This window comes from Ambystoma mexicanum, chromosome 8 (assembly GCF_040938575.1).
Source record: "Ambystoma mexicanum isolate Mex_15411 chromosome 8, UKY_AmexF1_1, whole genome shotgun sequence".
NCBI lineage: Eukaryota > Metazoa > Chordata > Amphibia > Caudata > Ambystomatidae > Ambystoma > Ambystoma mexicanum.
In genome coordinates this window covers 803,388,636-803,415,553 of record NC_090929.1, presented here as the reverse complement: position 1 = coordinate 803,415,553, position 26,918 = coordinate 803,388,636, and the positions used below count along the sequence as shown (strand labels likewise).

The 26,918-nt window shown below is 47.1% G+C and overlaps 1 protein-coding gene across 6 annotated transcripts in view; it reads left to right on the top strand.

Moving 5' to 3' along the window:
• The window catches only part of NOLC1 (nucleolar and coiled-body phosphoprotein 1), an 869,511-nt gene that overhangs the window by 537,763 nt on the left and 304,830 nt on the right, over positions 1 to 26,918 (top strand). For all 6 annotated transcript variants that reach the window (XM_069610644.1, XM_069610643.1, XM_069610646.1 and 3 more), the window contains one exon: positions 23,218 to 24,237. In XM_069610644.1, coding sequence (XP_069466745.1) covers positions 23,218 to 24,237 — 1,020 coding nt within the window. The remainder of the gene's footprint in view (positions 1 to 23,217; positions 24,238 to 26,918) is intronic.

The window sequence follows — 26,918 nt, the reverse complement described above, 5'->3', positions numbered from 1 at the left end:
GTATCCGTGAGGCCATCAACCTGTAGCCAGTTTTAGTAGGAGCTTGATGCAGTCTGCAATTATATTTAGTAGGCTCCCCAGTCCCCCAACCCCAAAACACAACAAACTTATAACATAACTTGTCCCGCTATGCCTTGCACACTGGGACAACCCAGTTTCCGCTCCATTCAATCTGGTCGCTAGACTAGTCTCCTGGTGCCCTACAGGTGGGCCCTGTGCAGTAGCCCTTAATCTGCAGGGGGATGGGGGAGTGGGAGCAGGTCTGTGTTAGCATTCCCCCATGTTGTTAAATTGTTCACATGCGTGGCATGGGCATATCCCACTCTATTGTTTAGCTATACAGTTTCTATCTTATGGCATCATCCCACGCAGTGTCTGCTAACATTGCCAATATCTCTGGCTCTGCTGTGTCTGGTATCTGTGTCCTGTCCATCCATTCCTGCGTTTCCTCTGTTGATTCGAAGAGGGCCTTGCAGTTATAGATCACCTTTAGTTTTGCTGGGTATATTAGCATGTACCTTAGTCCGGCCTTCCGTAGCCTGGCTTTCGTGGTGATGAAGTGTGCTCTTCGCTTTTGGACCTGAAATGTATAGTCGGGGTACACTGCAATCTTCGTGGTTTCTCTTTGTATCGTTCCCACCCCTCACGAACTAGAGAAGGCCAGGACTTTTTCTCAGTCTTTATAATTTAGCACCTTGGCTATCATTAGTCTGGGTGGTGGACCTGGGGGCGGCCTCCTGATGAGGGAACGATGTGCCCTTTCGATTGTGAACCCTTGAGTGAGTTCACCTGCTCTGATTTCCTGTGTCAGTAAGTTTTCCACATTGGTGGTGGGGTCCGATCCTTCAGTCCCCTCCGGCAGACCCACAATACGTATATTATTTCTGCGAGCTCTGCTTTCCACTTCCTCCGCTCTGTCTTCCAGTAGTTTTTGCATGAGGACATCTGTTTTTCGTCGCTTGCACTCTGACCTATGTTAGGCAAGATTGTATGCAGTACCCTTTGGGTGCTTTATAATAACCGTGACCTCCTGGCAGTAGTGACCCAACCTTTGGTAGAAGTCTAAACTACACAGGTTGGAAGGCTTATCTCAAGAAGGGGTCAATGTGAGCAGTAATGTCGTGACTGCTTCACAGTAGCAGTTATTCAAATAAACGCACTCCAGGTTTCTTGATAAAACAATGATTACATTATTTCACAGTCAGTTGTATAAGTCTTCTTCAGAAGGGAGCAATATATAGGTAACAATTATAATATACTTCAAACACACACTCTTAGTTTCTCTAAATCGGATGATGCCCATTGGGGATGGCACACACTTCCTACACCCCCATGTGACTTAAATAGCTAGGACACTGTGGACATTGATTAATCACTGGTATATTTATAGCAATACAGAGTTTGGTGTAAAAGATAGACTAAAACTAAGTTTAACAAATAACTCCTAAACGGGTAAGTACTTTTTAAACCTTCCAATGCACAGTAAGTTAACCCTTTCCTGGGGGAAAGGTAAAAGCACAAAGTCAGAGGTAGAAGAGTCTCTCGGAGCCAGGACAGCCAATCAATTGCACAATGTCTAGGGGAGCTGAAGATCATCTTTGCAGGTAGGCAGAAAGTCTTGCACAAGGTTTTTAGAAATGTTTGTAGAAAATGAAACACTTGAAGGGCCACAACCTGTGAGGGGCAAAGATTTATCAACTCTGCAAGGTAATAAAGACCAGTCTCAACTGAGAGCAAGTAAGGCTACACAACAAGAGGTAAGTTCTCTTAGACTTTTCAGTACTTCTGGTTAGAAGAAATGGTTCCAGCTGGCTTCTGTTCCTGTACAGCTCTGCAGATCCTGTTGTTCCTGAGCCTCAGTCATGGGGAGGGAGGACGTCTGGGAACTCCTGCTCTGCAACGGGAAGGTCAGTGGCAGCAATGGGCAAACTTCAATTCAGCAGTTCTTCTGTGTTTCAGTTCCTTGCGTCTGACGGCAAATAGCAACACTGCGGTTCTCGGTTACCACTTCAGACTTTCCTTGATTCTGGGGTCCAGCACTCTGTTGAGGTTGCTCAGGCTTTGTCAGTCCCGCATCAGGGAAGTCCGGAGGATCTTCCTAGCGCTTGGGTTTGACTTAAAAGCAAGGCACACAATCTGGTGTTCCTCTCCCTGGCACTTTGGTTCTGGCGGCAGCAGCAGTGGAGGATGTCCAGGCGTGCTTACTTTAGAGTTGATTGGTCCCATCAACTCAAAGGGAGAAGTATTCCTTGCAGGGCTTCTCTAGTCGAGGCGAATTCGGAGCTTGAGCACAGCAGTAGGCCTTCACCGGGCAAACCAACGGTCCAGGAGTTGCAGCAGGCGTCACTTCCAAATTCTTCTTCGGATTCCTTCGTCCAGTGGTCGACTCTGCCTTCTAAGCTAAAAAGCCCTGCCTTTTTTATGCAGGTTTCTTCCATTCATTCCGGCCTAGCTGTCAATCACACAGCAGGGTGGCTGTCTGGCCAATCACTACAGAGTGCATTTGGGTCTCCTGTGAAACTAAGCACAGGGAGTTTTGGGCACCTCCTCACTTCCTGCTCACCCCAGACACCCTGGAGCCAGAGGTGGGTTTCACTTGTGAAGCCCACCAAACACCAAACGAACAAAGGGACCAAATCGGGTTTGGTGCACAAAGTAAATCTCAAGAAGGACCTTTCCACAAATAAATTGCGAAAAAAGACTGGGCCATTTTGACAAAAATGGCACCCCATGGGTGTCTTACCGCTGTAAAATAACCTAATGGTAGTAAAACGTAAACCACTGCAGCCAGCCATTGATCGAGGAAAGGGTAACAATAAAATGTTACATGAGAAGCTAGACACAAGGGGATACTAGGTAACCCTTCCAGCACCGTATTGTAAGATGGTGTATGCTGGGTCTAGAAAGTAACATATTAGTAAAGTCAATTTCACTTCACTTTACTGCTCTGGGAAACAGTAGTTTATCCCAGAAAAGGTATTTAAACATTTGGAAACCTGAAAGACTTCCCTGTGTCACTGCACTGAAGGTGCTGGGTGACACAATGTAAACGATGAGGCCTATGGAGTTTGACTCCACAACCAAAAGAAACACTGTACAAAATCACATTAAAATACATGAGAGAGTGGGGAAAAAGGGTCTCCCTCTCTCCAGGTTAAAACAATCAAGTCCTCAAAATCCAGCAAAGTTGCTGGGGCTCTCTAAGGTAGAGGGAATTAGCACATTTCTGAGAATTCTCCCCAACACTCACAGAATATTTGACTCTTTTTATGGGTGTTAATTTGTAGACTCGCCATAGTGTCTTTAAAGTTATCGTCTTTAACAACTTTTTTGCAATAAGTGCCCGTTGTTGCTGGCTTGCCCTGGGGGCTCCCTTTTTAACTTTATTTGGCTAACCTTGAGTAAATTACAGTTCCCAAGGGTAGAAAGAACTTTTGATCCCTTTTACATTTTGTTAGGTGAAACCAGCACACCCCACCTTATGTAAAGTGCTGGGGAGATGTAATGTATCCCCTCTCACACTTAAACTGTAACAATTCTGTTACTGGGGAAAAGCTTACCTTCAATGGCTGGTGGCAGTGATGCCTTTTTATTAATTTGGTGCACCTTTACCGCACACTGTGTTCACAGCTGCAGTAAAGGCACGAAGGGTGCTCATTTTACCAAAATGGCCCAGTCTTTTTTCGCCATTTTAGTGTTTCTTGTCCTTTCTTCGTTACCCTGACATCCACGGTGGGAAATTCCTTTGTGTGATTTTTATCTTCAGCGGGAGTCCACTACCTGCCCAAGCTCCAGTCTGTTTGTGAAGGCAGGAAGCGAGGGAGGAGTGCAAAACTCTGCAGCCCTTTGTCTTCCTCCTTGCCCGAATAAGGACAAATCCCAATGTGTGGGCTGGCTGTCCTGAATGGACAACCAGACCGCCCCTTGTTGTAAAATGCAGGGAGAGAATGCAGAGGTTGTGCTGTAGTTCCTGTTAAATATTGCAAACCTTGAAGCTGAAGACAAGTCGACCACTGAAACTGAAACCGAAGAGGATGATGAAGGAAAAGCGGATGAGATGATTTCCAGCAACCTGAGAGACTGCTGTGTAACCTGAGCCTGCTGTAGTCCTACCTTTCAATCGACGTGGACACTCCGAAAATGACGACCGTGACCCAGAGTCTGGTGGGACCCACTAGACTCAAGAAAACCTGCATTGTGAGCCCTCCCAAGCGTTGCTGTGACCTTGCGGGGCTGCAATACCCCAATACCTTGGGACCTCAAGCCATTGTGTGGTACACGGTCTACCGAATTCCGAATCTCGAAACTTCGTGGGCATCCTGGTGGATCTCCAGAGACATGAATCGAGTCCCCTCAACAGTGCTGGACCTTTTGTAACGAGGAGAATTCAACCACAATTTTTTGTCGTCTTCTGTGCTCCTTGAAAAGGCACCAAATCCAGAGCCGCATTCAGCCGTGAGAAAAACGTTGACTAGAGACTTCTCCATTGATCCCTGCTGCAAGGTCCCTTCCAAGGCCCTGTTTTCAGTCACCACGACAAGTAATCCACTGACCGGGTATTAGGCTGCAGATCCTGACATTCTCCTGCTGCTAAATCTTCAATGCTGAGGTACTATGTTGGCTTGGTTATGTAATTAACTTACGTCTCTTAGGATTCCTGTGTAGCTGTGGGGTGTTTTCTGTAATGGGGGAAGCCTCTCATCCAGTGCACCCAGTCCCACTGCTATAATCCTGCTAGGGTGACTTCTGTGAAGCCTCTGGACCTTCTTCTAACTCAGAAGTAAAGTACTCACCTGTTTGCTAGTCTTCCCGAGGAACTCTGACTTTTGCTACTTAAGAACCTTTTCTGACACTGCCTGTTGGTCACTAGATCCTAGCGACCCTCTTTTGCCAATGAGAACACTCATGTTCCAAGAATAAAGGAAAGACTTTTTAGGGATTGGGCCTTTTGCCTAGAAAAGAAAATGTTTAAAAGTTGCTGAGAGTTGGTTGGCAACTGTAATTCTAAGAGTGAACAGTTGCAAAAGTTCTTACTTACCTTGGATGTGTGATGCACTATTCTTAAAAGTATGGTTAACATCTTTCTTCCCGTAGAAACCGTTTTGCCATTCTAATTGAAGGTAAATGTGAAGGTATATTATTCTCCTGTGATTAGCTTCTGCCTCTTCCCAAAAGTGATTTGTTGGTTGCATCAGATTATGAATTTTAGGATAATTGTATGAGTGTTCCCCAACTGGGTCTTGCTTCCCCTGACTTTCTAACATTTCCAGAATAAGTCTGCATTAGGTCTTACCTACCTAGAATAACTTGTAGTCATTCAGTAAAGTGTAACATTGGGTTTTTGCTTTCCTTTTGCTGTTTGGTTCGAACTGTCCCTTTTAAGTCATACATACGTTACTTGTATAGCTGGGAAAGATCTAACCTGGACTTCCTTGTGAGATTAAAAAAGTATATAGGGTTTACTTACCTTGTTAACAGTGTGCCATCCAAAATACGTTAGAAGAGTTACTGCTTATCTCAATCTGTCTTTGACTGATCTCAAAAGAACCTGTAATTGAATATTATATCCTTGGGTTTTACTCACCTAGTATAACTGGGTTATCACAAAAGTAGTAATAGGTTTTTACTGTACCTAGAATAAGTGCTCTATTATTCACAAAACGTATACCGTCCAGTTGACTAATTGTGATTGGTTACTGAGTCATTGTACAACTGGTGGGGTCTTCTGCCCTGGCATTACTGAATGTAATTGTGAAAGTAACCATTGGTTTTTACTGCCCAAAAATAGGTGTGACCTATGCTGAATGTGTATGAAAAGGTTTTGACTTACCTAGTAATACCGTTAGGTGTTCCAAATAAGGTTTATGCTTTGGTCTGTGCACCTTAGAGCATAGTGTTGTTTTGATAATTGTGATTACATATATGTGATGGTACTCATTTACCCCTAGATTTATCAGGTCCTACCTGTAGTTAAATAAATCATTTATGTTTTGACATACATAGTGTTTCAGTGTTTCTTTGGACCATTTGTATTACAATTCCATTTGTACTGATTCCACAGCCCCCTCTCCCTCCTAAAATAAGCCTGGCTGCTCTATCTACGCTACCATGTACTTGGGTGGTACAGCCTTATACTAAGATTGGAGTCTTGTACTGCCTCAATTGAATGGTTTTACTAAGTCCTGGACTTGGAGATAAGTACCCTGTTAGGACAGTTTTTCTTGTGTCTAGCTTTGCTCTTTTCAGTTGACACTTGCAGTAGCTACTTTGCTGGAGTTGATTTCAGCTCTACCCTTCACAAGTGTAACACCAGCTTGTCACCCTACAGTGATTATTCTGCAACAAACTCTTTTGCAACTTTGCACGACTTTTACTATGTAAGAAGTTTCTTAGCTCCACAGATTGTGCTCCAATTGATTTTGGCTGTCCTGACTCCCTCCAGACCCTTCTAGTCCACCAGACTTTGATATTTACTGTCTCTCACAGGTGATAACTTGGTTTGAAACTATTATTGCTGCGAAAGGTTTTTGTCTAGACTTCATTCGAGTATTTAAGTGCTCACATGCTCTGAGAACCTGTTTAACCCTTTTCCTTCGCTTAACCTTTCCTTTCTACAAACCTCAGAATCCACAAAGTGTACTAGTGATATATAAATGCCATTACTGTCCTAGTTAGTAAAGTCATCTCGGGGTGTAGGAAGTGTGTAAAAAAGCATCTCTAAAGAGTATCTACTAGCTTTTTGTTGATTCTGGAAAAGTATTTTAAAGTATATTTGACTGTTACATATATTGCCCTTTTTTAAAGCATGCTTATTTAAAAATAGCTGTTGAATAAATAGATCGCTATTTATAAAGTAAAACCTTGAGTGCAAGTGTTACTTGGTTACTTGTAATTGCGAATTTCATTGCTACAGCTCTACAGCTCACATTTACACCTCTTGAGATATGCCTGGCTGCTCAGTCAAACTAGCAACTTGTGTAGTACAGGACAATACCAAAAGGTGGGTGTTAGGCAAGATTGTATGCAGTACCCTTTCGGTGCACTACAACCACCCTGACACCTGGCAATAGAAACCCAACCTTTGGTAGAAGTCTGCACTACACAGGTTGGTAGCGCGTGGAGCAGCCAGGCCTATCTCAAGAGGGGTGAATGTGAGCTGTAGGGGTTACACAGAGATTCACAGTGACAAGTATTCAAACTCTTACACGCAAGGTTTCTTGATAAACAATTATTCATTTATTTACCACTCAGTTATAGTAAGTCTTCTTCAGAAGGGAGCAATATAAAACCACACACAAATACACTTGACAAATACACTCTTAGTTATCTAAATGAGCAAATACCCAGTTGGAATGACACAGGCACTACTTACACCCCCAGGTGACTTCAATAGCTAGGGTGCTGTTGGCATTAATATATTATTTTTGCATTTAGAATATTCTTGGGAGTATTGTTAAAAAGCAGAGAGTTAAGAATAACTGTATGAATACTTGTTTTATTCTGAAGTAGGCAAGTACTTTCAAAACAACCCCCCAATGTAAAGTTAGTTGACCCTTTCCTGGAAGGAAGGCAAAACACATAAGCAGAAGAGAGAAGTCATTAAGGGAGCCAGGCCAGCCAATTTTAAGTTAGCAAAAAGTCAAGGTGAACTGAAGCTCTATTTGCAGGTAAGCAGAAAGTATTTTCCAATATTTTAAAAAGTCTTGGTTGAATAGAAGCAGACCAAAGTAGGGCCACAAGCGGACTTGGTTTGTGAAGTAGAGAAGCAGCAAGCAACTCTACACATGCAACCAAACAAGTCTCCAACGAGGACAAGTGGCTACACAACAAGAGGTAAGTTCGCTTAGACTTTACAATACCTTTTAGGTTGAAGAAAAAGTGCAGCAGATGACTTCTGTTCATGTGCAGCTCTGCAAATCTAGCTGTTCCTGGGCCTCAGTCGTGGGGACTCCTGAACTGCAATGGGATGGTCCCTGCTCGCAACGAGTTGGGCTTTCCTTGCGTCTGGGCTCCTGCACTCTGTTGAGGGGGCTCAGGCTCAGTCAGTCGTGCTTCCTGGGAGTCCAGAGGATCTTCCTGGAGCTCTTGCGAGGTTAAAAGCAACGCACACTAACTGGTGTTCCTCTCCCCGGCTATCCGGTCTCCAGCAGCGACTGCAGTGGATACTCGACCAGCTTTGCGAGGATGTCCAGGTAGTTTACCTTGGAGTTGATTGGTCCCACCAACTCAAAGGGAGAGGTTGTCCTTACAGGGGCTTCTCTGTTGATACGAATTTGGAGTTTCAGCACAGCAGCAGGGGTTTACCGGGCAAACCAGCGGTCCAGGAGTTGAAGCAGGCGTCTTTGCCGGACAGTCAGCCAGCCAATCATCATAGAGTGCATTTGGGTCTCCTAGGAGACTAAGCACAGAGTTTCGGGCACCTCACTCACTTCCTGCCTACCCCAGACACCCTGGAGCCAGAGGCGGGCTTCACTTGTGAATCCCGCCAAAGACAAAACAAACAGAGGGACCAAGCCTCGTTTGGTGCGCAGAGTAAGTCTCAAGAAGGACCTTTCCAACAAGAAATGGTGAGAAAAGACCAGGGCCATTTTGACAAAATGGACCCCGATGCGTGCTTTACTGCAGCTGCAATTGCAGCCCGCTGTAGAAACACACAATGGTGAGAAAGTAAACCTCTGCCACCAGCTATTGACCGTGGAAAGGGTAACATACAAATGTTACATGAGAAACTAGACAAAGGGGATGCCAAGTAACCCCTCCAGCACCCTATTTTAAGATAGTGTGTGATGTGTCTAGAAAGTTGCACAATGTAAGTGAAGTCAATTTCACTTCACTGCTCTTGGAAACAGTAGTTTTATCAAGGGAAGTTATTTAAACCTTTGGGAAACCTGAAAGACTTCCCTGTGCCACTGCACTGAAGGTGCTGTGTGTCACAATGTAAAGATGATGCCTATAGAGTTTGTCAGACTCCAAAGTCAAAAACACAGAAATCACATAGAATTAAAAGTACAAAGTCCCAAAGTTCAGGAAAAAAGCAGGGCGTCTCTAAGTTGTGGGGATTTGAGCACTCAAACTGAAAATTCTCCCTAACATTGTGCATAGAATGTTACGCTGCGGGCAGGTGAACTCTGGTCAGTTGGTTCCCCCCCCTCGTGTTATGTATACTATTATGAGCAACCTGGAGACCTGGTTATGCCCCGCGACCACTGACCAGGCTAAACGGCAGGCATGGGCGATCACAATTGCACTGATCCATCAGGGATACAGGAAGATCGCAACCTTTTTGCCAGCGAGGCCAAGCAAACCCCAGTGGTTCACTATCGAGTGCAAGCTAGCAAAGAATATTCTTTTGTCCACACTCGGGAGCACCCTAGAGATCAATAGGTGGTAGCCAAAGTGAGGGAATCCTACAAAATGTCTATCAAAAATAGCAAGCAGGAACTCGCTAGACAGGTCTGGTTAAATCTAGAGAGGGCCCTCTGTATCAGGCAACCTAAGGGACTCTTGGAGAGCCATTTCAGGTGGACTTCGCCCAAGTGGCAATCCCCCACAAAATCAAATGGATGACATATTTTTTGTCTTTATATGGTGTCTCTAGTGGCAGCAATGGTAAGAGTTACATAGGTGTCTGGTTGGAATGCTTTTGCCAATAATACCACGTGCACAATTGTCCCTAGCTCAGTAATACTGATAAACGAGGTTGCCAAAGCTCTCGCTGGGATGGACAATAGGAAATCGGCCGGACCAGACTTCATCCCATCGAGTTATTAAGGATGACATAGGGGTTTGGGTACTGGTACTCTAATTTTTAACGTGATCCTGCATCTGAAGGTTGTGCTGCCTTCATGGAGGGAGGCGCTTTATCGTGCCAGTTTTTAAATAAAGTGATCAAAGCGACCCGGCATGCTATCGTCCAATCTCTTTATTAGACTCCTCTGTCAAATGGTTTGGGGGGGTACTTTATGGCAGGATCATGGATTTGGTTAGAGAAAATCAGATCCTGTGAGTATGTGAGTTAATTGGCACGGTCGATCAAATACTCTCAACTGCTTTTGACAGTGTAGTCCATGATAAACTCTGGGAAGTTTTGCACAGCTTTGACATGCTGGAAGACATCCGGCAAATTCTGTCCCGGTTACACACAAACTTGTCAGCAAGAGCGAGATTGGGGAACAGAAGCCAAACAACGCAATATCTGTGGAAGACTGAAAGCTGGAAAGGGTCTCTTCTTTTCGCTAGTTAGGTGTCACAATTCCACCTAACCTAAGTTGGTCCTCTCATCAGGGACCAATCCCTGGAAGCTTCACAAATTAATGGCTCATTCCTGAGATTTGGCTCAAGTTTGGGCGGCCGGCAAATGGAGCATATTTTATGTATCTACTCAGAAAAAAACAGCACAGCTGCTGACCTACAGCGCCACTGCTTGGGGACACCAGCACCGAAAAACCTGCCCAGGTTTGTGAAAACCAATTCCTGAGTAAAATGATGGGTGTACTCTAGGGCTTTCCCTGGTACCTGCTGTATGAAGAACTTTATTTAGTTAATGGACAGGACCTCATATCCTTGAAATCACCTATCTACTGGTTGCATCTATGGGCAAATCCCAGCCTACTGTTAAATAAAACCCCGGTGAGAGACGCAATGGCTTCAAATGGCGGTAGCTCTTCCCCTTTGTTGACCCACATTAAGACTTCTTTTCGTAAACTTGGTCGCCCATGCCTCCTGGATGAAGAAGCAGTGACTAGTAAGGCTAAAGAAAGGGAGTTTGCATGCAATTCTATCTCCCTCAGAGTATATGCCAGTAGAGTTATCGAGCTGCAAAAACAAAGCGTGCAATTTTCTAATAAAAAAGTCATCCCTACAGCCCCACGGGCAAGTTATGCCTATTGGCTCAACCCGCGAAAAGAGGAATTATTCTTTGCCTTAGGGCAAACCTACTTCTCCTGCATTGGATCTTTCATAGATTCAGATGCTTGAATATTCCCCGTCGTCAGACCTGGAATCCTCTGTGATTTAAATAATTATTAAAAATGTTAAATATATACATAATTTCCATAGAAATATGAATGTAGATTGCCCATTATGGTCTGAGCCATTCACTTGTGTAGTCCCTCCACCTCACTTTGGTGCTTTATGGCCCCAACCAATGAGGTGGCAGGGCTTAAGCTCCGCCCCAGTCAGCCATCTTCAGATTTTTCACTGCAGTCTGACAGAGGGAATCCTCCAGTTCTCTGAGCTTTTCGAAATCTTTTCTTTGTTAGATGTATTATATTCTCAAAAAATACCCCATTGTGATCTGATCAAGTTCCATCTGCTCTGTTTCTGGGCTCAGTAAACCTTTGTTTCTCACCTTAAATTTGTCAAGTGAAATTCTCCTCAAACTATGGCTGAATATCAATCTTCCAAAAAGCATCCCCTGTTCAGGGACTGCACAAGGTGCATGAAGAAGCTTGTTTACATGAATGATCCTCATGAGCAATACATCTACTGCCTGTATCCTCATGAAATTAATAAATGTGAAATTTGCAGGACTTTCTCCAATAAAACCCTGCAGGACAGACACACAAGACTTTTACATTTAGAAGCCAAAGGTCTATCTTCTGACGAAGAATCTGTCAAGACAGCTCCTGTGCATTCTAGCAAACCATCTGAGAGGCAAACTTCAAAAAGAAGGGCCTCTTCAGTGGAAAAGAGTACTTCTCCCTCTCATAAAAGTAAGAGGAAGGTGGAATTAACTTCTCTCACACCCCCTTGGGCTCTGAAGACCACAAGAAACTGCATCCTGAAGAAAAAAGCACCTCCCAAAGGTAAGGAGGCGTTTTCAAAAAAACCCAGGGGAGGGGATCTGGGGGGGAATAGTCTACGGAAACGCTGTCTTCGAGCAGCAATAGCGATGGATGCCCATTGACGACCAAGCCGTCGACGAAACCTAAATCGTCCATGACAACGACACTTCAAACCTAGTCCTCGACGACTAAATCCTCGTTGAAATCAGTATCCACGAAGCAATCGTCGATGAAAGAATCCGATAACACGTCCACGAAGCTCTCGTTGACTGATAAGGACCGTCATCGTCCGCCAAGCCATTGTCGATGAAGCATGCAACGACGCCACCATTAACTTCTTAGTCTGTGAAAAAAACAAACTAAAACACCCTCCGCAGACGCCACTGTTACGCCATCCAATGAAAGCAGCATCACCAAACCAATGGGAACGGTGCCTCCTATATCAGAGACACATGAACCAATAGGAGCACAACTATCTCCTTTAAGAGAGATGACAGAACTCCCTGACATTCTTCAGGAGTTGTTTTCGGACACATAATTTGTTGGTGAGCAACCTTTTCTCATCCCCAAGGAACACAGCCCTCCCTGGCATCCAACTATGGAGGAACCAACCAATCCTTACAATCCAACACTCATGGAGTCGATGCAAAGGAGCATTGATTAATTTAACAGACGTCAAAGGGAAAAGAATAGGTCATCCTTACAGAAGGAGGTAAGATCTCCAGAGGGACATCTCGCCTCAACATAGCACACCAAGAGATTCTCCTTCCAGGAGCAGACCACATTAAAGAACACTTTCACCTGAGCCTCCTCGCAGATCCAGCAGCAGGACGCTCAGTGCTTCACCGACTAAGGTCCCGTCTCCGAGATCATCGCCTAGGCCAAGATCACCTGTTCGAGATCCGACGATTGTCAGTGCCATCAACTGCATCGGTCTCAGATTGGCAAGAGGACCTTTTTAGGGATTTCTCAGACCCCGAGGAAGGGGAGATTACGCATGAGCCTGACACTTATAGCGAATGGGACGATTACACTGTTGAAAAACCTAGAAAGAAAGACGCATCAGTAGATGTGGCTGAATCAGTCTTCAGACAAATGGCCCACGGTACTGTACTGAGGAGACAAGCCTGGATGAAAGCTACGAATTTCAGGCTGGAGGTCCAAGCACAAATATTGGACATGTCCTTCGATGGGTAAGACTTATTTGCGAAGATCGATGACCACCTCAAGGGGAATAAAGACAGACACGGACACAGCTCGAGCCATCCGTTCCCTTAAAGACCAGGACCGTAGATCTTTTTGTCCTTTTCGAGGCTCATCCTCCAAGTACAGAGGCTTTAATCGCCCCTCCTATGGCCAAAACACGCATGGAAAGACCTTCCAGGACAACAGATGCCACCAATCCTCTAGCAGGTACTCGCCGAGGGGAAGGCGTGGCTCTACCCAGGGCAAAACCCAGCGCAAACAGATTTGACAGATCATGTCTTCCCCCTCAACGTCACACCCTGGTTGGATGGGGGGGAGAAAGCCAATTAAAAAAAAAAAATGTTTTAAACATTGGCAGCCAATAACATCGGACAAGTGGGTGTTGCAGGTGATCTGCGAGGGTCACACCATAGAATTTCTGGATCAACCTCCATCCTTTGTGCCCACCCCTCGCAAAGTACATCTGTTAAGACATGTCATGTCTGAAATTCACAAACTGCTGCAAAAAGCAGCTATAGAACTGGTCCCAGACCAACAGAAGGGAAGAGGTTTCTACTACCGTTTCTTTCTGATCAAAAAGAAAAATGGTCAGTGGAGACCGATACTGGATCTGAGAGCGCTCAACAAATTCATCAAGCGCATCAATTTCAAGATGACATCCTTGCAAAGCGTCCTACCTTGGCTAAACAGGCACGACTTCCTGGCCACTCTAGACTTGGAAGACACCTACTTTCACATTCCCATTCATCCTGCCCACAGACAGGTCCTCAGGTTCGCAATAGGGGAGTTACATTTTCACTTCCGTGTTCTCCCTTTCAGGCTAAAGTCAGCACCAAGAATTTTTACCAAGTGTCTGGCACCTTTAGCGGCAAAACTCAGAAGGACAGGAACAGAAGTCTTCCTGTATTTGGATGACTGGTTGATAAGGGCAAGCTCATTCAAACTCTCACGCTTGGTGGTTTCAAGAACAATAAACCTCTTAAAGGGGGTTAGGGTTTTCAATAAACGAAGCAAAATCCTGCCCGCTGCCCAGCAAGATAGTACTCTTCCTGGGTACGGACTTCGACACCAGCATTTCCAGGGTAAGGCCTTTGGTAGACAGAATAGCAACTATTCTCCACTTGACCTCATGGTTCCTATTCAAAGTGGCAACCACGGTACGCTCTTTCAAATCTCTCCTGGGCATGATGTCCTCATGTATATTTCTCATACCAAATTGCAGACTTGGCATGAGACCAGTTCAGGAGACCCTGGACCGCCAATGGAAACAAGCACTCGGTTCATGGGAGGATACCGTCCAGCTACCGACGACATTACACAAGGCACTTCGATGGTGGAATACACCTAAAAACCTGTTGCAGGGAATACCATTCCAGGCAACATCTACCCTTCTCAGGACAGATGCATCTGTCGGGCTGGGGGGCATAACTAGCGGACCTCCAAACCAAGGACACTTGGTCCGCCCAGGAATCCCAACTGCACATCAGTGTTCTAGAGCTCAGGGCTATACGGTGGGCACTGAAAGCCTTCCTTCCGGTATTAGCTGGGCAGGTGGTGACCATCCAGACAGACAATACAACCTCCTTGCATTACACAAACAAACAAGGCGGCACGAGGTCAGATTTTGTCACAAGAAGCTCAACTGCTATGGGCATGGGCCTTGCACCACAGAGTCCAAATCAAGGCGGAACATCTTCCTGGAGTGAACAATATCCTAGCGGATAAGCTAAACGGGGATTACACGGCATCTCACGAGTGGGAACTAGACGAAAGAGGAGTCCAACTAATATTTTCCGAATGGGGTCATCCACAGATTGACCTCTTTGCCACCAAAGCCAACCAGAAATGCCACAAATTCTCCTCCAGGTACCCAGAGCATCTGTCAATAGGAGATGCATTCTCAGTGGATTGGACAGGGAAGTTCCTTTATGCCTCCCCCCATCCCTCTCATAGCAAGAGTGCTTCGCAGACTGAAGGAACAGAACTGCTCAATGATCCTGATGGCGCCGGATTGGGCTCGGCAGATCTGGTAATCAACTCTGCAGCACCTATCCCGTTGGCCCCCGATGCATCTCAAAGCTCATGAGTATCTTTTGACACAACAGAACCGCAAGTTCCTCCACCATGACCCAGTGAGCCTGTCTCTCGAGGCCTGGTTCCTGAGCAACGAAAACGAATTAATCTGAATCTCCCTGCAGATTGCTGGGATATTATCAAGGCGTCATGGGCTCCTTCTACTCAGATCACCTATATCTGAAAATGGACTTGTTTCTCCAAGTGGTGCGAAACATCAGTGAACCCACTCACTGCATCGGTCGCGCAAGTGCTGCCTTACTTATTGTATTTGGCTAAGGCAGGACTTTCTCTATTCTCTATTAAGGTTCATCGATTGGCCATTGCGGCATATACGACAAATCCAGATAAACAGTCATTACTCACTCAGCCGGCTGTCAAGATCTTCCTGAAAGGGTTGATGCATACTTACCCACCTACGCCAACATCGGTCCCAGCCTGGATCCTAAACACCTACTGGCAGCTCTTGTGAAACCTCTATACGAGCCTATTCATAGATGCAACATAACATTTCTATCCTGGAAAACAGCTTTCTTGATAGCCATCACATCGGCCAGGAGAATCAGTGAGTTGCAAGCCTCATCAGAACCGCCTTTTACATTGTTCCATAAGGGCTGCATCATTCTGAGAACACACCCTACATTCCTTCCTAAGGTCTTGTCTGTGATGACACTCACGGAGCACATTGTCCTCCCAACTTTCACCTCTGATGCAGAGGGAACTTTGCATTCTCTAGATATGGCAAGGGTTCTAAAGTTTTACCAACAGATTAATTGCTTTTTCTGGCCGCACTAAAGGTCAGCATAGCTCAAAACAAAGTCTGGCACGTTGGGTTTCTCAATGTATCACCCACTGTCAGCAGTCTAAAGGCGACCCCCCCCCCCCCTCCACCCCCCCTCACAAAGCCTCCTTCGGCTCACTCCAGAGGGAGAGCAGCTTCAGTAGCGTTTCACGCAGGGGTAGCATTGAAGGACATAGGCAGAGCTGCTACCTGGAGCACTCTGCATACGTTTGCCAAGCATTACTGCCTCGCAGATTCCAACAAAGAATCTTCAGTTGGCCAGACAGTGCTCTGCCACCTCTTTGCATAAGGTAGGATCAGCCTTCTCACCCGCCTTTCCCTGGGTATCTAACCTTTGTGTTGTATGGTAAAGGCTCACAGAAATGTTTTTATCTGCATATCTATCTATATGTATGATGGGGGGCATGTTTTAACTGCTTGGTATTCTATTCAAGCATCTGAATCTATGAACAATCCAATGCTGGAGAAGTCTTAGTTACTTACCTGTGACTGTATTTCTCCAGCATTGGTATCTTTCATAGATTCACATGTGCCCACCCGCCTCCCTCAGAGGCTGCTCCTACGCTCAGCATCCATCATACTGTAGTTTCGAGGGGATTGGGTCCTCTGACGTATTCCATATCTGACAGGTAATGTCCACAGCTGTGCTGCTTCGGAAAATCTTTGGCGTCTGCGTCCTGCGTCAATGATGTCGTCCCCGAGAACAACCTCCGACGTCACCCGATGTGATCAGTAGGACGCACGACGCCCATAGCCTCAGTTCCGTTTTTTCCGCGAACGTGTTCGCTTCGTGAATCTCGGTACGCCTCGACTCGTTGGAGTTGCTGTTTTCTATTCTCGGTTCGTTGAACCTGTTCGGTTGGTTGTGAAGACCTGTTCGTGGCAATGTCTTTCTCATCTTCGACCCCGCGTCCAGGCTTCAAGAACTGCGGGGACTGTGGGTCCAAGATGTCGGTCACGGACTCGCATGACGCCTGCCTCTGGTGCCTCGGGGAGGCCCACGATACGGACGACTGTGTCGACTGCCAGTCGCTCACTGCAAAGGCCTTGCGGGAACGCAAGAAGAAGCTGTCGGTAGGCCGGGTGTTTAAGCCCCGGAAGTCGAGGTCTGCGGGGCTTTCGACTGATGACTCGAGGGGTGACTCTCTGCATCGTCGTCGGAGGTCAGGTGGGTCTCCTTCCAGGAGTCGGTCGCGCCACTCCTCCGCCTCTTCTAGGCATTCCAGGAAGCGCCGGCATAGGTCGCCTTCCCCGTCCTCTTCCGAGGACTCCGCCCATCGGCGGGTTGCTTATGCCTCCATGCAAGCGACACCGGAGGAATGGGCTTCCTTCGGGAAGCAGATGCTAGCGATTCTAGAATCGCAGGGCACCGGTCCGTCCGCGCCTCCGAGTGGGGTCGGTCGGCACTGGTCGAGAGACACCGCCCGTACGCCTTCGGGCTCGGGTGGTCGGCACGGCTCGCGGGAGAGGTCCCGCTCGGACAAGGGTAGCCGTTCTCGCCATGCCCGTTCCAGGTCCCGGTCCTCGACGCGCTCGAGACCGTGTGATCCTGTGCCGTCTTCGAAGAAGACGTCGACGCCTGTGGCGCCGAGGTCGTCGATTTCTCTCGAGGTTCCGTCTTTGAGGGGGTCGTCGATTCCGTCGGCGCCCAGGTTGTCGAGAGACGCGCTCGGAGCTCCGGCTTTTGAACTGTCGATGCCGCAGCTGCTGGAGGCGTTGCAGCTGACGCCGGCGCCGACTCGTTCGGCGCCCTCCATGCCTTTCGAGGCGATGGTGTTGGAGGGGCCCCGTGGCACGGGGTTTGCCCCTAAAAAGGCTATGGCTAAGGTCCAGCACTGCTTTGGTCCGCAGAGGTCTTCCTCTTGCCGCCTGGAGTACATTTCAGAGGGTGATGAAGGCTCTGATGGCGCCCGGTTCCGGTTACGGTTCCAGATGACCTTATCTCGGGCCATAGCCAGTTTGATGACCTGAGGCAGTCGCTGCATGATGCCAGTGGACTGGACACCTCTCCGGAGGTGGAGTTTTGTCGGCTGGAGCCTGGCACTCATGCCGATTCGTCATATCGGCGCCTTATGTCTCGGGTTACCGAGTACTTGGGTTGGTCAACTCCCCCAGGGGAGTTTGTTCAGGATGATCTCACGGACATCCTTGATCTCGGTCCACCCACTCACCCGGTTTTGCCTTTTCATATGGCTCTGCAGAGAAGGGTGGCGGTGGCTTGGACTGCTCTGGAGAGCCTCCCGGCAGTGGGCAAGTCTTTGTCGCGAAAATACCGTCCAGCCAGTAGCGACCCCTGCTACTTGTCTAGGCACCCCACCCCAGAGAGTTTGGTGGTGCAGGCGGCTACGGCCCCGGCAAAGCAGGTGTCGTATCCTACCATCCCTCCGGATAGGGACGACAAACGTTTTGACGGCTGGGCGAAGAAAGTGTTTTCTTCTGGGGGTATGGCGCTTCAGGTGGCCAACTCCATATGTGCCTTGTCTCGTTTCACACACACTCTGTGGAACTGTGTTGCATTAGCGGCTGATCATATTCCCGAAGGGGACGAACGGGATGGTTTCCTTGCTATGGTTCAGGATGGCAAGAATGCCATGTGTGAGGCCGTTCAGTCGGGTTTGGACTTGGCGGATTGTGTCAGCCGGTCCATGGTGGTGAGCACCGTAATGCGCAGGTTTGCGTGGTTGCGGAAGTCTGGGTTCGCTCCTGATGTGCAGTCCCGGCTCCTCAACATGCCCTTTGACGGTGAAAACCTTTTTGGCAGCAAGGCTGACGAGAGCCTTGAGAGGTTGCAGACCTCCAAAGCTGCAGCGAAGTCGTTGGGCGCTGTAGTTCGCCAACCTCCGCCTTTTCGTGCTAGGGGACAGCAATGGTGTGGAGGTTCCTTTCGCTATTACTCATCCTTCAGTAAAGCGAGAGGAGCTAGCAGTCAAAGAGGCCATCCTAAGAGTGCCAGAGGTGGAAACAAAGGTACTCGAGGTGCCAAGGCCGCTCGGGCAGTTGCCTCTTTGCCCTCAGGCAACGCCGCAGTCGCTACCACTCAGTCATGAGGCCAGGTCCCATGGTTCGCCGGTTGGGGGAAGGCTGGCGCAGCATCTTGTAGAGTGACAAGCCATTACTTCGGATGTGTGGGTTCTGGAGATCATAACCCACGGCTACTGTCTTCCTTTTCGGCAGAGGCCTCACGACAATCCACCAGGGAACCTCTCTTTAAAGAGTCCGGATCCGCTCCTTGCGCAGGAAATTCAAGCCCTGCTGGAGAAAGGCGCCATAGAACTGGTGCCAGTAGCGGAGAGGAACAAGGGATGGTATTCCCCTTATTTTTTGATTTCAAAGAAAGACGGGGGATTGAGACCCATCATGGACTTGCGCGGTTTGAACAAACTCCTCAGGAAGGACAAGTTCAAGATGGTGACTCTTTCTCAAGTCCTCCAGGCCCTTCAACTTCAGGACTGGTTGGTGTCTCTCGACCTCAAGGATGCTTACTTCCATGTGCCGATCCATCCCAAGCACAAGAAGTACCTGAGGTTCGCGGTTGGCGACTCGCACTTTCAGTTTTGGTTCCTACCGTTCGGATTGCCCTCCGCCCTGAGGGTTTTCACCAAGCTCATGGTGGTGGTGGCAGCGCATCTCAGGAAAGGGGGGGGGATTCACGTCTACCCCTACCTGGACGATTGGTTGATCAGGGGGAGCTCTCCCGAGCAAGTCCTGGATCATCTGTCCGTCACCTGCCACTCCCTTCACAGGCTGGGCTTCTCCCTCAATTTAAATAAGTCCCATTTGACACCAACGCAGCGGCTCCAGTACATCGGAGCAGTGCTCGCACGTCCCTCGGGCAGTGTTTTCCTCCTCAGGTGAGGGCTCTTCACATTCAGCAGATGGTGCACAAGTTTCAGTTTGCCCAGAATCTCCCAGCGTCCGAATTCTTGAGACTGCTTGTCCTCATGGCATCCTGCATTCTTCTGGTGCCAGAGGCTCGTCTGCGGATGAGATCTTTGCAGTGGGCACTCAAGCTCCAGTGGTCTCAGTCCTCCGGCAGGCTGTCGGACCCTGTTCAGGTGCCGCCCTCAGTTGCCCGGGACCTTCTGTGGTGGGCCGTCGAGGGCAATCTGATGAAAGGGGCCCCATTTTGGCTGCTCTGGCCGGAGGTGACGATCGTGACGGACGCATCCCTCACGGGATGGGGAGCTCATGCAACGAGTTGACAGTCAGCGGTCGTTGGTCTCCGTCGGAGTCCAGACTCTATATCAATCTGTTGGAGCTGAGGGCCGTCAGGCTAGCCCTGAAGGCTTTTCTGCCGACTGTGCGCGGAAAGTGTGTCCCGATTCTAACGGACAACACGGTGGCCATGCACTACCTCAACAAAAAGGTGGGGGCAGGGTCGCTTCCGCTGTGCAGGTAGGCGATGCAGCTCGAATTCTGGGCCATCCAGCAGGAAGTTTCGATTTCGGCTGTTCATCTGGCCGGAGACGACAACGAGACGGCGGACGCTCTGAGCAGGCAGAGTTCGATCTCTCACGAGTGGGAGCTGGCTCAGGAGATTCTCCTGGAGATCTTCGCCCTTTGGGGGACCCCTCAAGTGGATCTCTTCGCCTCCAGTGTCAACTGGAAGTGCGAAAGGTTTTGCTCGCGGGAATTTCCTCCAAAAGGAGCCTTAGGAGACGCGTTTATGGTGGAGTGGTCATTCCCACTGCTGTACGCGTTTCCTCCAGTCTCCGTCATCCCGCAAGTGCTGCGGAGGTTACAGAGGTTCGGTTCCCGGATGATCCTCATTGCTCCGGCGTGGACCCGGAGGACGTGGTTCCCTCGAACCTTCTCGACTTGTCCATCTGCCCTCCACGTCGTCTTCCCTACCGAGACGATCTGCTCTCACGGGAGGGGGGGTCAGGTTCTACATCCAGAGGGCAGATCCCTCAATCTTCACGCTTGGAATCTGAAAGGTTGAGGTATAAGGATTGGGACCTCCCTGAAGACGTGATGGAGGTGTTGCTCTTGGCCAGACGGCCGGCAACTAAGTCTCTGTACCGTTGCCGTTGGAGAAAGTTCTGCGACTGGTGCAGAGTTCAGAATGTGGATCATTTTGAATGTGACATTCCCATGGTTCTGTCTTTTTTGCTTTCTTTGGCCCACAGGGGCTTGCAAGTGGGGACCATTAAAGGTTACCTGGCGGCGCTGTCCATATTTAAGCGCTCGTCTGAAGTGTGTTCCTATTTTAAAATTCCTTTAATTTCGCAGTTTTTGAAGGGGCTCACTAATGTGTTCCCTCCGTCACCTTTTCTGGTGCCAGGTTGGGATTTGAACCTTGTTCTTAAGTTTCTTATGGGTGCTCGGTTTGAGCCTTTACATTCTTGCCGTTTGAGGCTGTTAACTCTGAAAACTGTGTTTTTGGTTGCGGTTACTTCTGCTCGCAGAGTGAGTGAGTTACAGGCACTTTCAGTTAAGCCACCCTTCACTGTGTTTCACAAGGACAGGGTTGTCCTTAGAGTTCGTCCTTCTTTTCTTCCGAAGGTTGTTTTGGATTTTCATTTGAGCCAGAAGGTTGTTCTTCCGGCGTTTTATCCTCCTCCACATCCTGGTAAGGAAGAGGAGAGGCTCCATAGGCTTGATCCTCGGAGAGCGTTGAGCTTTTATATTTCGCGCATGTCCCGGGTCAGAGTGGACGATCAACTTTTCATTGGTTACGCTGGGATGCGTTTGGGAAAAGCTGTGACTAAACAGACTTTGTCTCGTTGGATTATTTTAGCTATCTCCGAGTGTTACTGCTTGGCGGATAAGGACCCTCGGGCTGGCTTGCGGGCCCATTCTACCAGAGGAGTGGCTGCGTCTACTGCCCTGCAGAGGGGAGTTCCTATTCGTCACATCTGTGATGCAGCCACCTGGGCTTCAGTACATACTTTTGTACGTCACTATTCCCTCGATTCCATCAGAGGTCAAGAGCTGGCCTTTGGCAAGGCAGTTCTCTATTCCGCAATTTGATTGGGCATGCTAAATTTGTATTCTAAATTCTTTCCCACCTCCTTGCATTGGTACTGCTTTGGGAGTCTGTCATAGATATGGAATACGTCGGAAGACCCAATCCCCTCGAAGAACAAGTTACTTTCTTACCTGGTAACGTTCTTTTGATGGGATGGTCTGACGTATTCCATAACACTCCCTCCCTGCCTTCCCCGATGCAGAATTTCTTTTGCGATTGCAGCTTGCGTTCCGCAAGGCCTTGTGTGTCTGACTGGCAGAAAACTGGTGGCACACGTTCTGGGAAAAAACTATAACTGAGGTTATGGGCGTCGTGCGTCCTACTTATCACATCGGGTGACGTCGGCCATCGGAGGAGGTCCTCTGGGACGGCTCATCGACGCAGACGCCAAAGATTTTCCGAAGCAGCACAGCTGTGAACATTACCTTTCATAGATATGGAATACGTCGTCGGACCATCCCATCGAAAGAACGTTACCAGGTAAGAAAGTAACTTGTTCATCTACGGTTCAAAATCTGAAGATGGCTGACTGGGGCGGAGTTTAAGCCCTACCACCTCATTGGTTGGGGCCATAAAGGGCCAAAGTGAGGGGGAGGGACTACACAAGTGAATGGCTGATAGACCATAATGGGCAATCTACATTCCTATTTCTATGGACATAATGTATATATTTAACATTTTTAATAATTATTTAAATCACTGAGGATTCCCGGTCTGACAGGGAATATTCAAGCATATGAATCTAAGAAAGATAACAAAGCTGGAGAAATACAGTTACAGGTAAGTAACTAAGACTTTTTGTGCATCTGCCAGTATTTTCCTCATTTAACAATATCATCACCGGGCGCAATGCTCATGCCTTGGACGTAATGTCCACGATCCACAAAGTTTTTCGCTTTTCTGCCCTGTATTCTGCACCCGGAGAAAGATTTTCTCCCATTGTTGAGGGTGCAGTGTTAGGCATGTTCATTCTGCCCTAAGGTTCCTTCTTTCTGTTCCAGATTCAGCCATAGCACTGTCTGTTTCTCTTTATACTAGAATGCCCTTTCATTATGTCACCAGTTTGTATGATTGGACATTTTCCTAGGTTATTCTACGTTTGAATATTATGATTTGTACTCGTGGATGGTTTTATATTTGATTTGCTGTGTGTATACTGTTGATTTTAATTGTTGTTTGATGGTTCTTTTAGCCCTGAATAAACTTTTATTTAAAACACCAATGGGAACGCATTCAAATTCTTCCTATCAATCGGAACATGTATTGGAACTATGTTATGATTTTAAATGAGATATTGACAATTGTATGAGTGAATTAACAGACCTGTTGAAACATTTAATCTATTACTTCTTTCTGCCTATCCATGTCCATACTTGTAGGTTCAGATAGTTCAGAAGATGAAAGACCTGCAAAGCCTACTGTCAAAGTGTCTACAGCAAAGTCTCTGGCAGCCACAGCAAAGTATCCATCCATGTCAATGTCTGTAGCCACATCAAAAAAAACAGAAAGCAGCTCAGACTCAGAAAGCAGCTCTAGTGACTCTGAGGAGGAAAACGCTGCACCAGTAAAAGAAGCTGTAAAGCTGCCACCACCGGGTTTAATGCCCAATTCTGCGGAAAAGGAAAAAAAAATCAAAGTGTCAACAGCAGAGTCCCTGCCAGCTACAGCGAAGTATCCATCCATGTCAATGTCTGTAGCCACATCAAAAAAAATAGAAAGCAGCTCAGACTCAGAAAGCAGCTCTAGTGACTCTGAGGATGAAAAGGCTGCACCAGTGAAACCAGCTGTGAAGCTGCTACCATTGTGTTTGATGCACAATTCTGTAGACAAGAAAATAAATGCTGCGGCACCTGAAAAGAGCAGCTCGGAGTCCGAAACTTCAAGTAGTGAGAAGGAGCAACATAACCAAGTTTCAACGCTAAAATCTGTTGCACCCAGCAAATCTCTGATCACACATTCAGGCCCCTCTAAAACCGGATTGACTAAGGCTGTTGCATTAAAGTCTGCATTTGGAGGCAGTAGCTCCTCTTCTGACAGCTCCTCTTCTGACAGTTCCAGTAAGAAAAAGCCAAAGAAGGCAATGCCTGCAAGGCTTGCAAAAAAAAATCCACCCACGAAAGCTAAAAGCAGCAGCTCTGATAGCAGTTCTGATTCAGAGACTGAACAACCAAAGCAGCTAACAGTACCTAAATCTACCCCAAAGATACAAGGACTGGTCTCTGCTAAGAGCACACACAAAAAACAATCCAAGGAGACCTCCGATTCAGCAGAAGTGATGGGAATGAAAAAAATGACTCCAAGCCTTACCAAAACTGCAACATTAAAGTCTAACCGACATGCAATGCATTTTGAGCGAGGTTCTGAAGACAGTACATCATCCAGTGAAGAGGAAAATAACAGTGAGTTTTTTTTTTTAAATGTTGTGGCACATGCTTGTCTATAGTCTAACCAATCTCATGTCATAAGCCCTGAATTCATGAAAGGCTTTTCAAAAACATTTTTCAATGTATATCGATCAAATAACTTGGTGTAAATGTGAACAGTCAGATTATTTGCATATCAAATAAGTTGACACAATAATGTAATACTTCAATGAAAAGAAATGTTATATATGTTAATGGACATTTGTACCGCGCACTATCACCACCGGAGTGGTCCCCTGGCGCTCTGGCGGCTCTGAAAGAGTGAGGGAGAGGTGGGTTAGTGGGTGAAGGCTGGAAAAGTGCAAGATTGCAGTGATGTGCTGTTGGCAGCCTCTGCCCGGTGGTTCCGTCGGCTGGGCCTGGGGTGTATGCAGCCGGTAGTCGTTGTGTGCTGATGTGCGAGTCTGTGTGTTTTTGTTTTGTTGTTGCAGTGTAGTGAAGTTTGTGCGGTTTGTTGTGCTGGAGGTTTGTGGTTGTTTGGTTTGGAGTTTGATGGGTGTATGCAAAGAAGGAAATTGCTAGTGGTATTGGTTAGTTGGTATCTCTACCCTGGATTGACCAGTTGGGCGCGTGTAATCTTACACGACGGGGTGCTTGCGCACCCTGTGTCTCAGAAGGTGCCCGTTTTGCATTCGAGGCCCCTTGAGCATTTAGCTGTCCCCTCCGTCCGCTCCCTCAATAACTTCGCATGCTCCTCACCCCGATCCACATGACCAGCGCACCTGCTAGTGTCCCTGTGGTACCTAGTTGTAGCTGTACGGGCGGTGGGGGATGGTAAGGATTGGCTGGGGTTGTTGCCTCCGTCTCGCAGGTGGACCCCTGTGTCAGCCCTACTGGTGCTCAGAGTACTTCTGTCGGTTCTAGGGGCTTGTAAATGTCCTTTCCTGTTGAGTCATTTGTCTTACTGTTATTTCGGTTTTAGTCTCTGGTGTTGAAGAGCCAGTTTTTTAGTAGTTTTCTGAATTTAAGGTGATCTTTGGTGTTCCTTATTACTTTTGGGATGTTGTTCCAGGTTTTCGCGGCTAAGTGGTAGAAGGCGGTGCCTCCAAGTTTTTTCTTGATGTAAGGTTTTAGTTCCAGTCGGATTTCGTTGGTTAACTTGAGCGGTCGCGTTGGTTTGTAGATTATTTTCTTTTGTAGGAATTCTGCTCCTTGTCCGCAGATTGCCCTGTGCGTTATGCACATTGTTTTGAAGGTGATAGTGTTTTACTGGGAGCCGGTGTAGTGTTTTTAGGGCCGGGGTGATGTGGTCTGTTCTGGATAGTTTGAGGAGTAGTCTGGCTGCTGTGTTTTGGATCCGTTGTAGCTTCTTCAGTAGGTATTCCGGTATACCGAGGTAGAGGCTGTTTGCATAGTCGATACTTGACATGATGAGGCCGATGATAGTGAGTGTTTTGTGTGTGAAGGAGAATATATGAATATATAAAAAAAATTCTGGTTGGAAAACATTACTATGAAAAGTATACGTATGTCAGGGGGTAGTCTGCATGAACAGTTGATTATTCTGTACATTCTCCAGCGTGGGAGCTGGCATGGATTCACATGCTCATGAATATTCCTGTCATACCGGGAATCCTCAGTAAAAGAAAAACAGTTCCACTTTCACTGTTTCCTCTAACCCATACAATATCCTCTGGGTCATACTGCCCCCGTCCAATGACAGTCCTCTCCCTAAGCTGCTCCTTGGCAGCCATCTTCAGATTTTTACCACATGCTTCAGTATTGGGAGTCCTCAAGGTTTGCTCTGGGAGCTACTTCTATGATTTTTCATTTTTTGACAGAAAATAATTCTATTTTGTTCTATAAAGAGCCTGTGTGCTCTTTTCTCCAACTGCCAACAGCAGGGATATGTTGTCGGTGAGTTGCTGTGCCCCTCAAGTGCAAAGATCGTCAAAGTTTCCAGAAGGCCATCGGGCCTACTTCGCGCCCTCTGACCATGATGGAGTGTTAGGCAAGATTGTATGCAGTACCCTTTGGGTGCACTACAACAACCCTGACCACCTGGCAATAGGAACCCAACCTTTAGTATAAGTCTGTACTACACAGTTTGGTAGCATGTTGAGCAGCCATGCTTATCTCAAGAGGGGTCAATGTGAACTGTAGGGGAGTTGCACAGAGATTCACAGTGACTAGTATTCAAATAAACTCTTACACACAAGGTTTCTTGATTAAACAATTATTTAAGTCAGTTTGAGTAAGCCTTCTTCAGAAGGGGCAATATAATAGTAACACAAATTCACTCCAGAATACAAACTCTTATATTCTCTAAATCTGCAAATACCCATTTGGGATGGCACACAGACACTTCCTACACCCTCAGGTGACTAAAGTAACTGGGACAATGTGGACATTAATAAATCACGGTTACATTTAGAGTAATACTGATGAGCATGTGAAAGAAAGTGTTATTAGAAGGAAACAAGATATCACACAAATATTCTGAAGCAGGTAAGTAATTTTTAAAAAAACCCAAAGCAAACAAAGTTTAACCCCTTCCTGGAAGGAAAAACAAACACAATTGCAGAGGGAATAAGAGTCATACAGGGAGCCAGGCTAGGCCAAAGTCAATTGGGCAAAAGTCTAGGTGAGCAGAAGCACTTCTTGTAGATGGGCAAAAGGTATTGCACATTTTAGAAGTCTTTGTAGAAAAGAAGGAA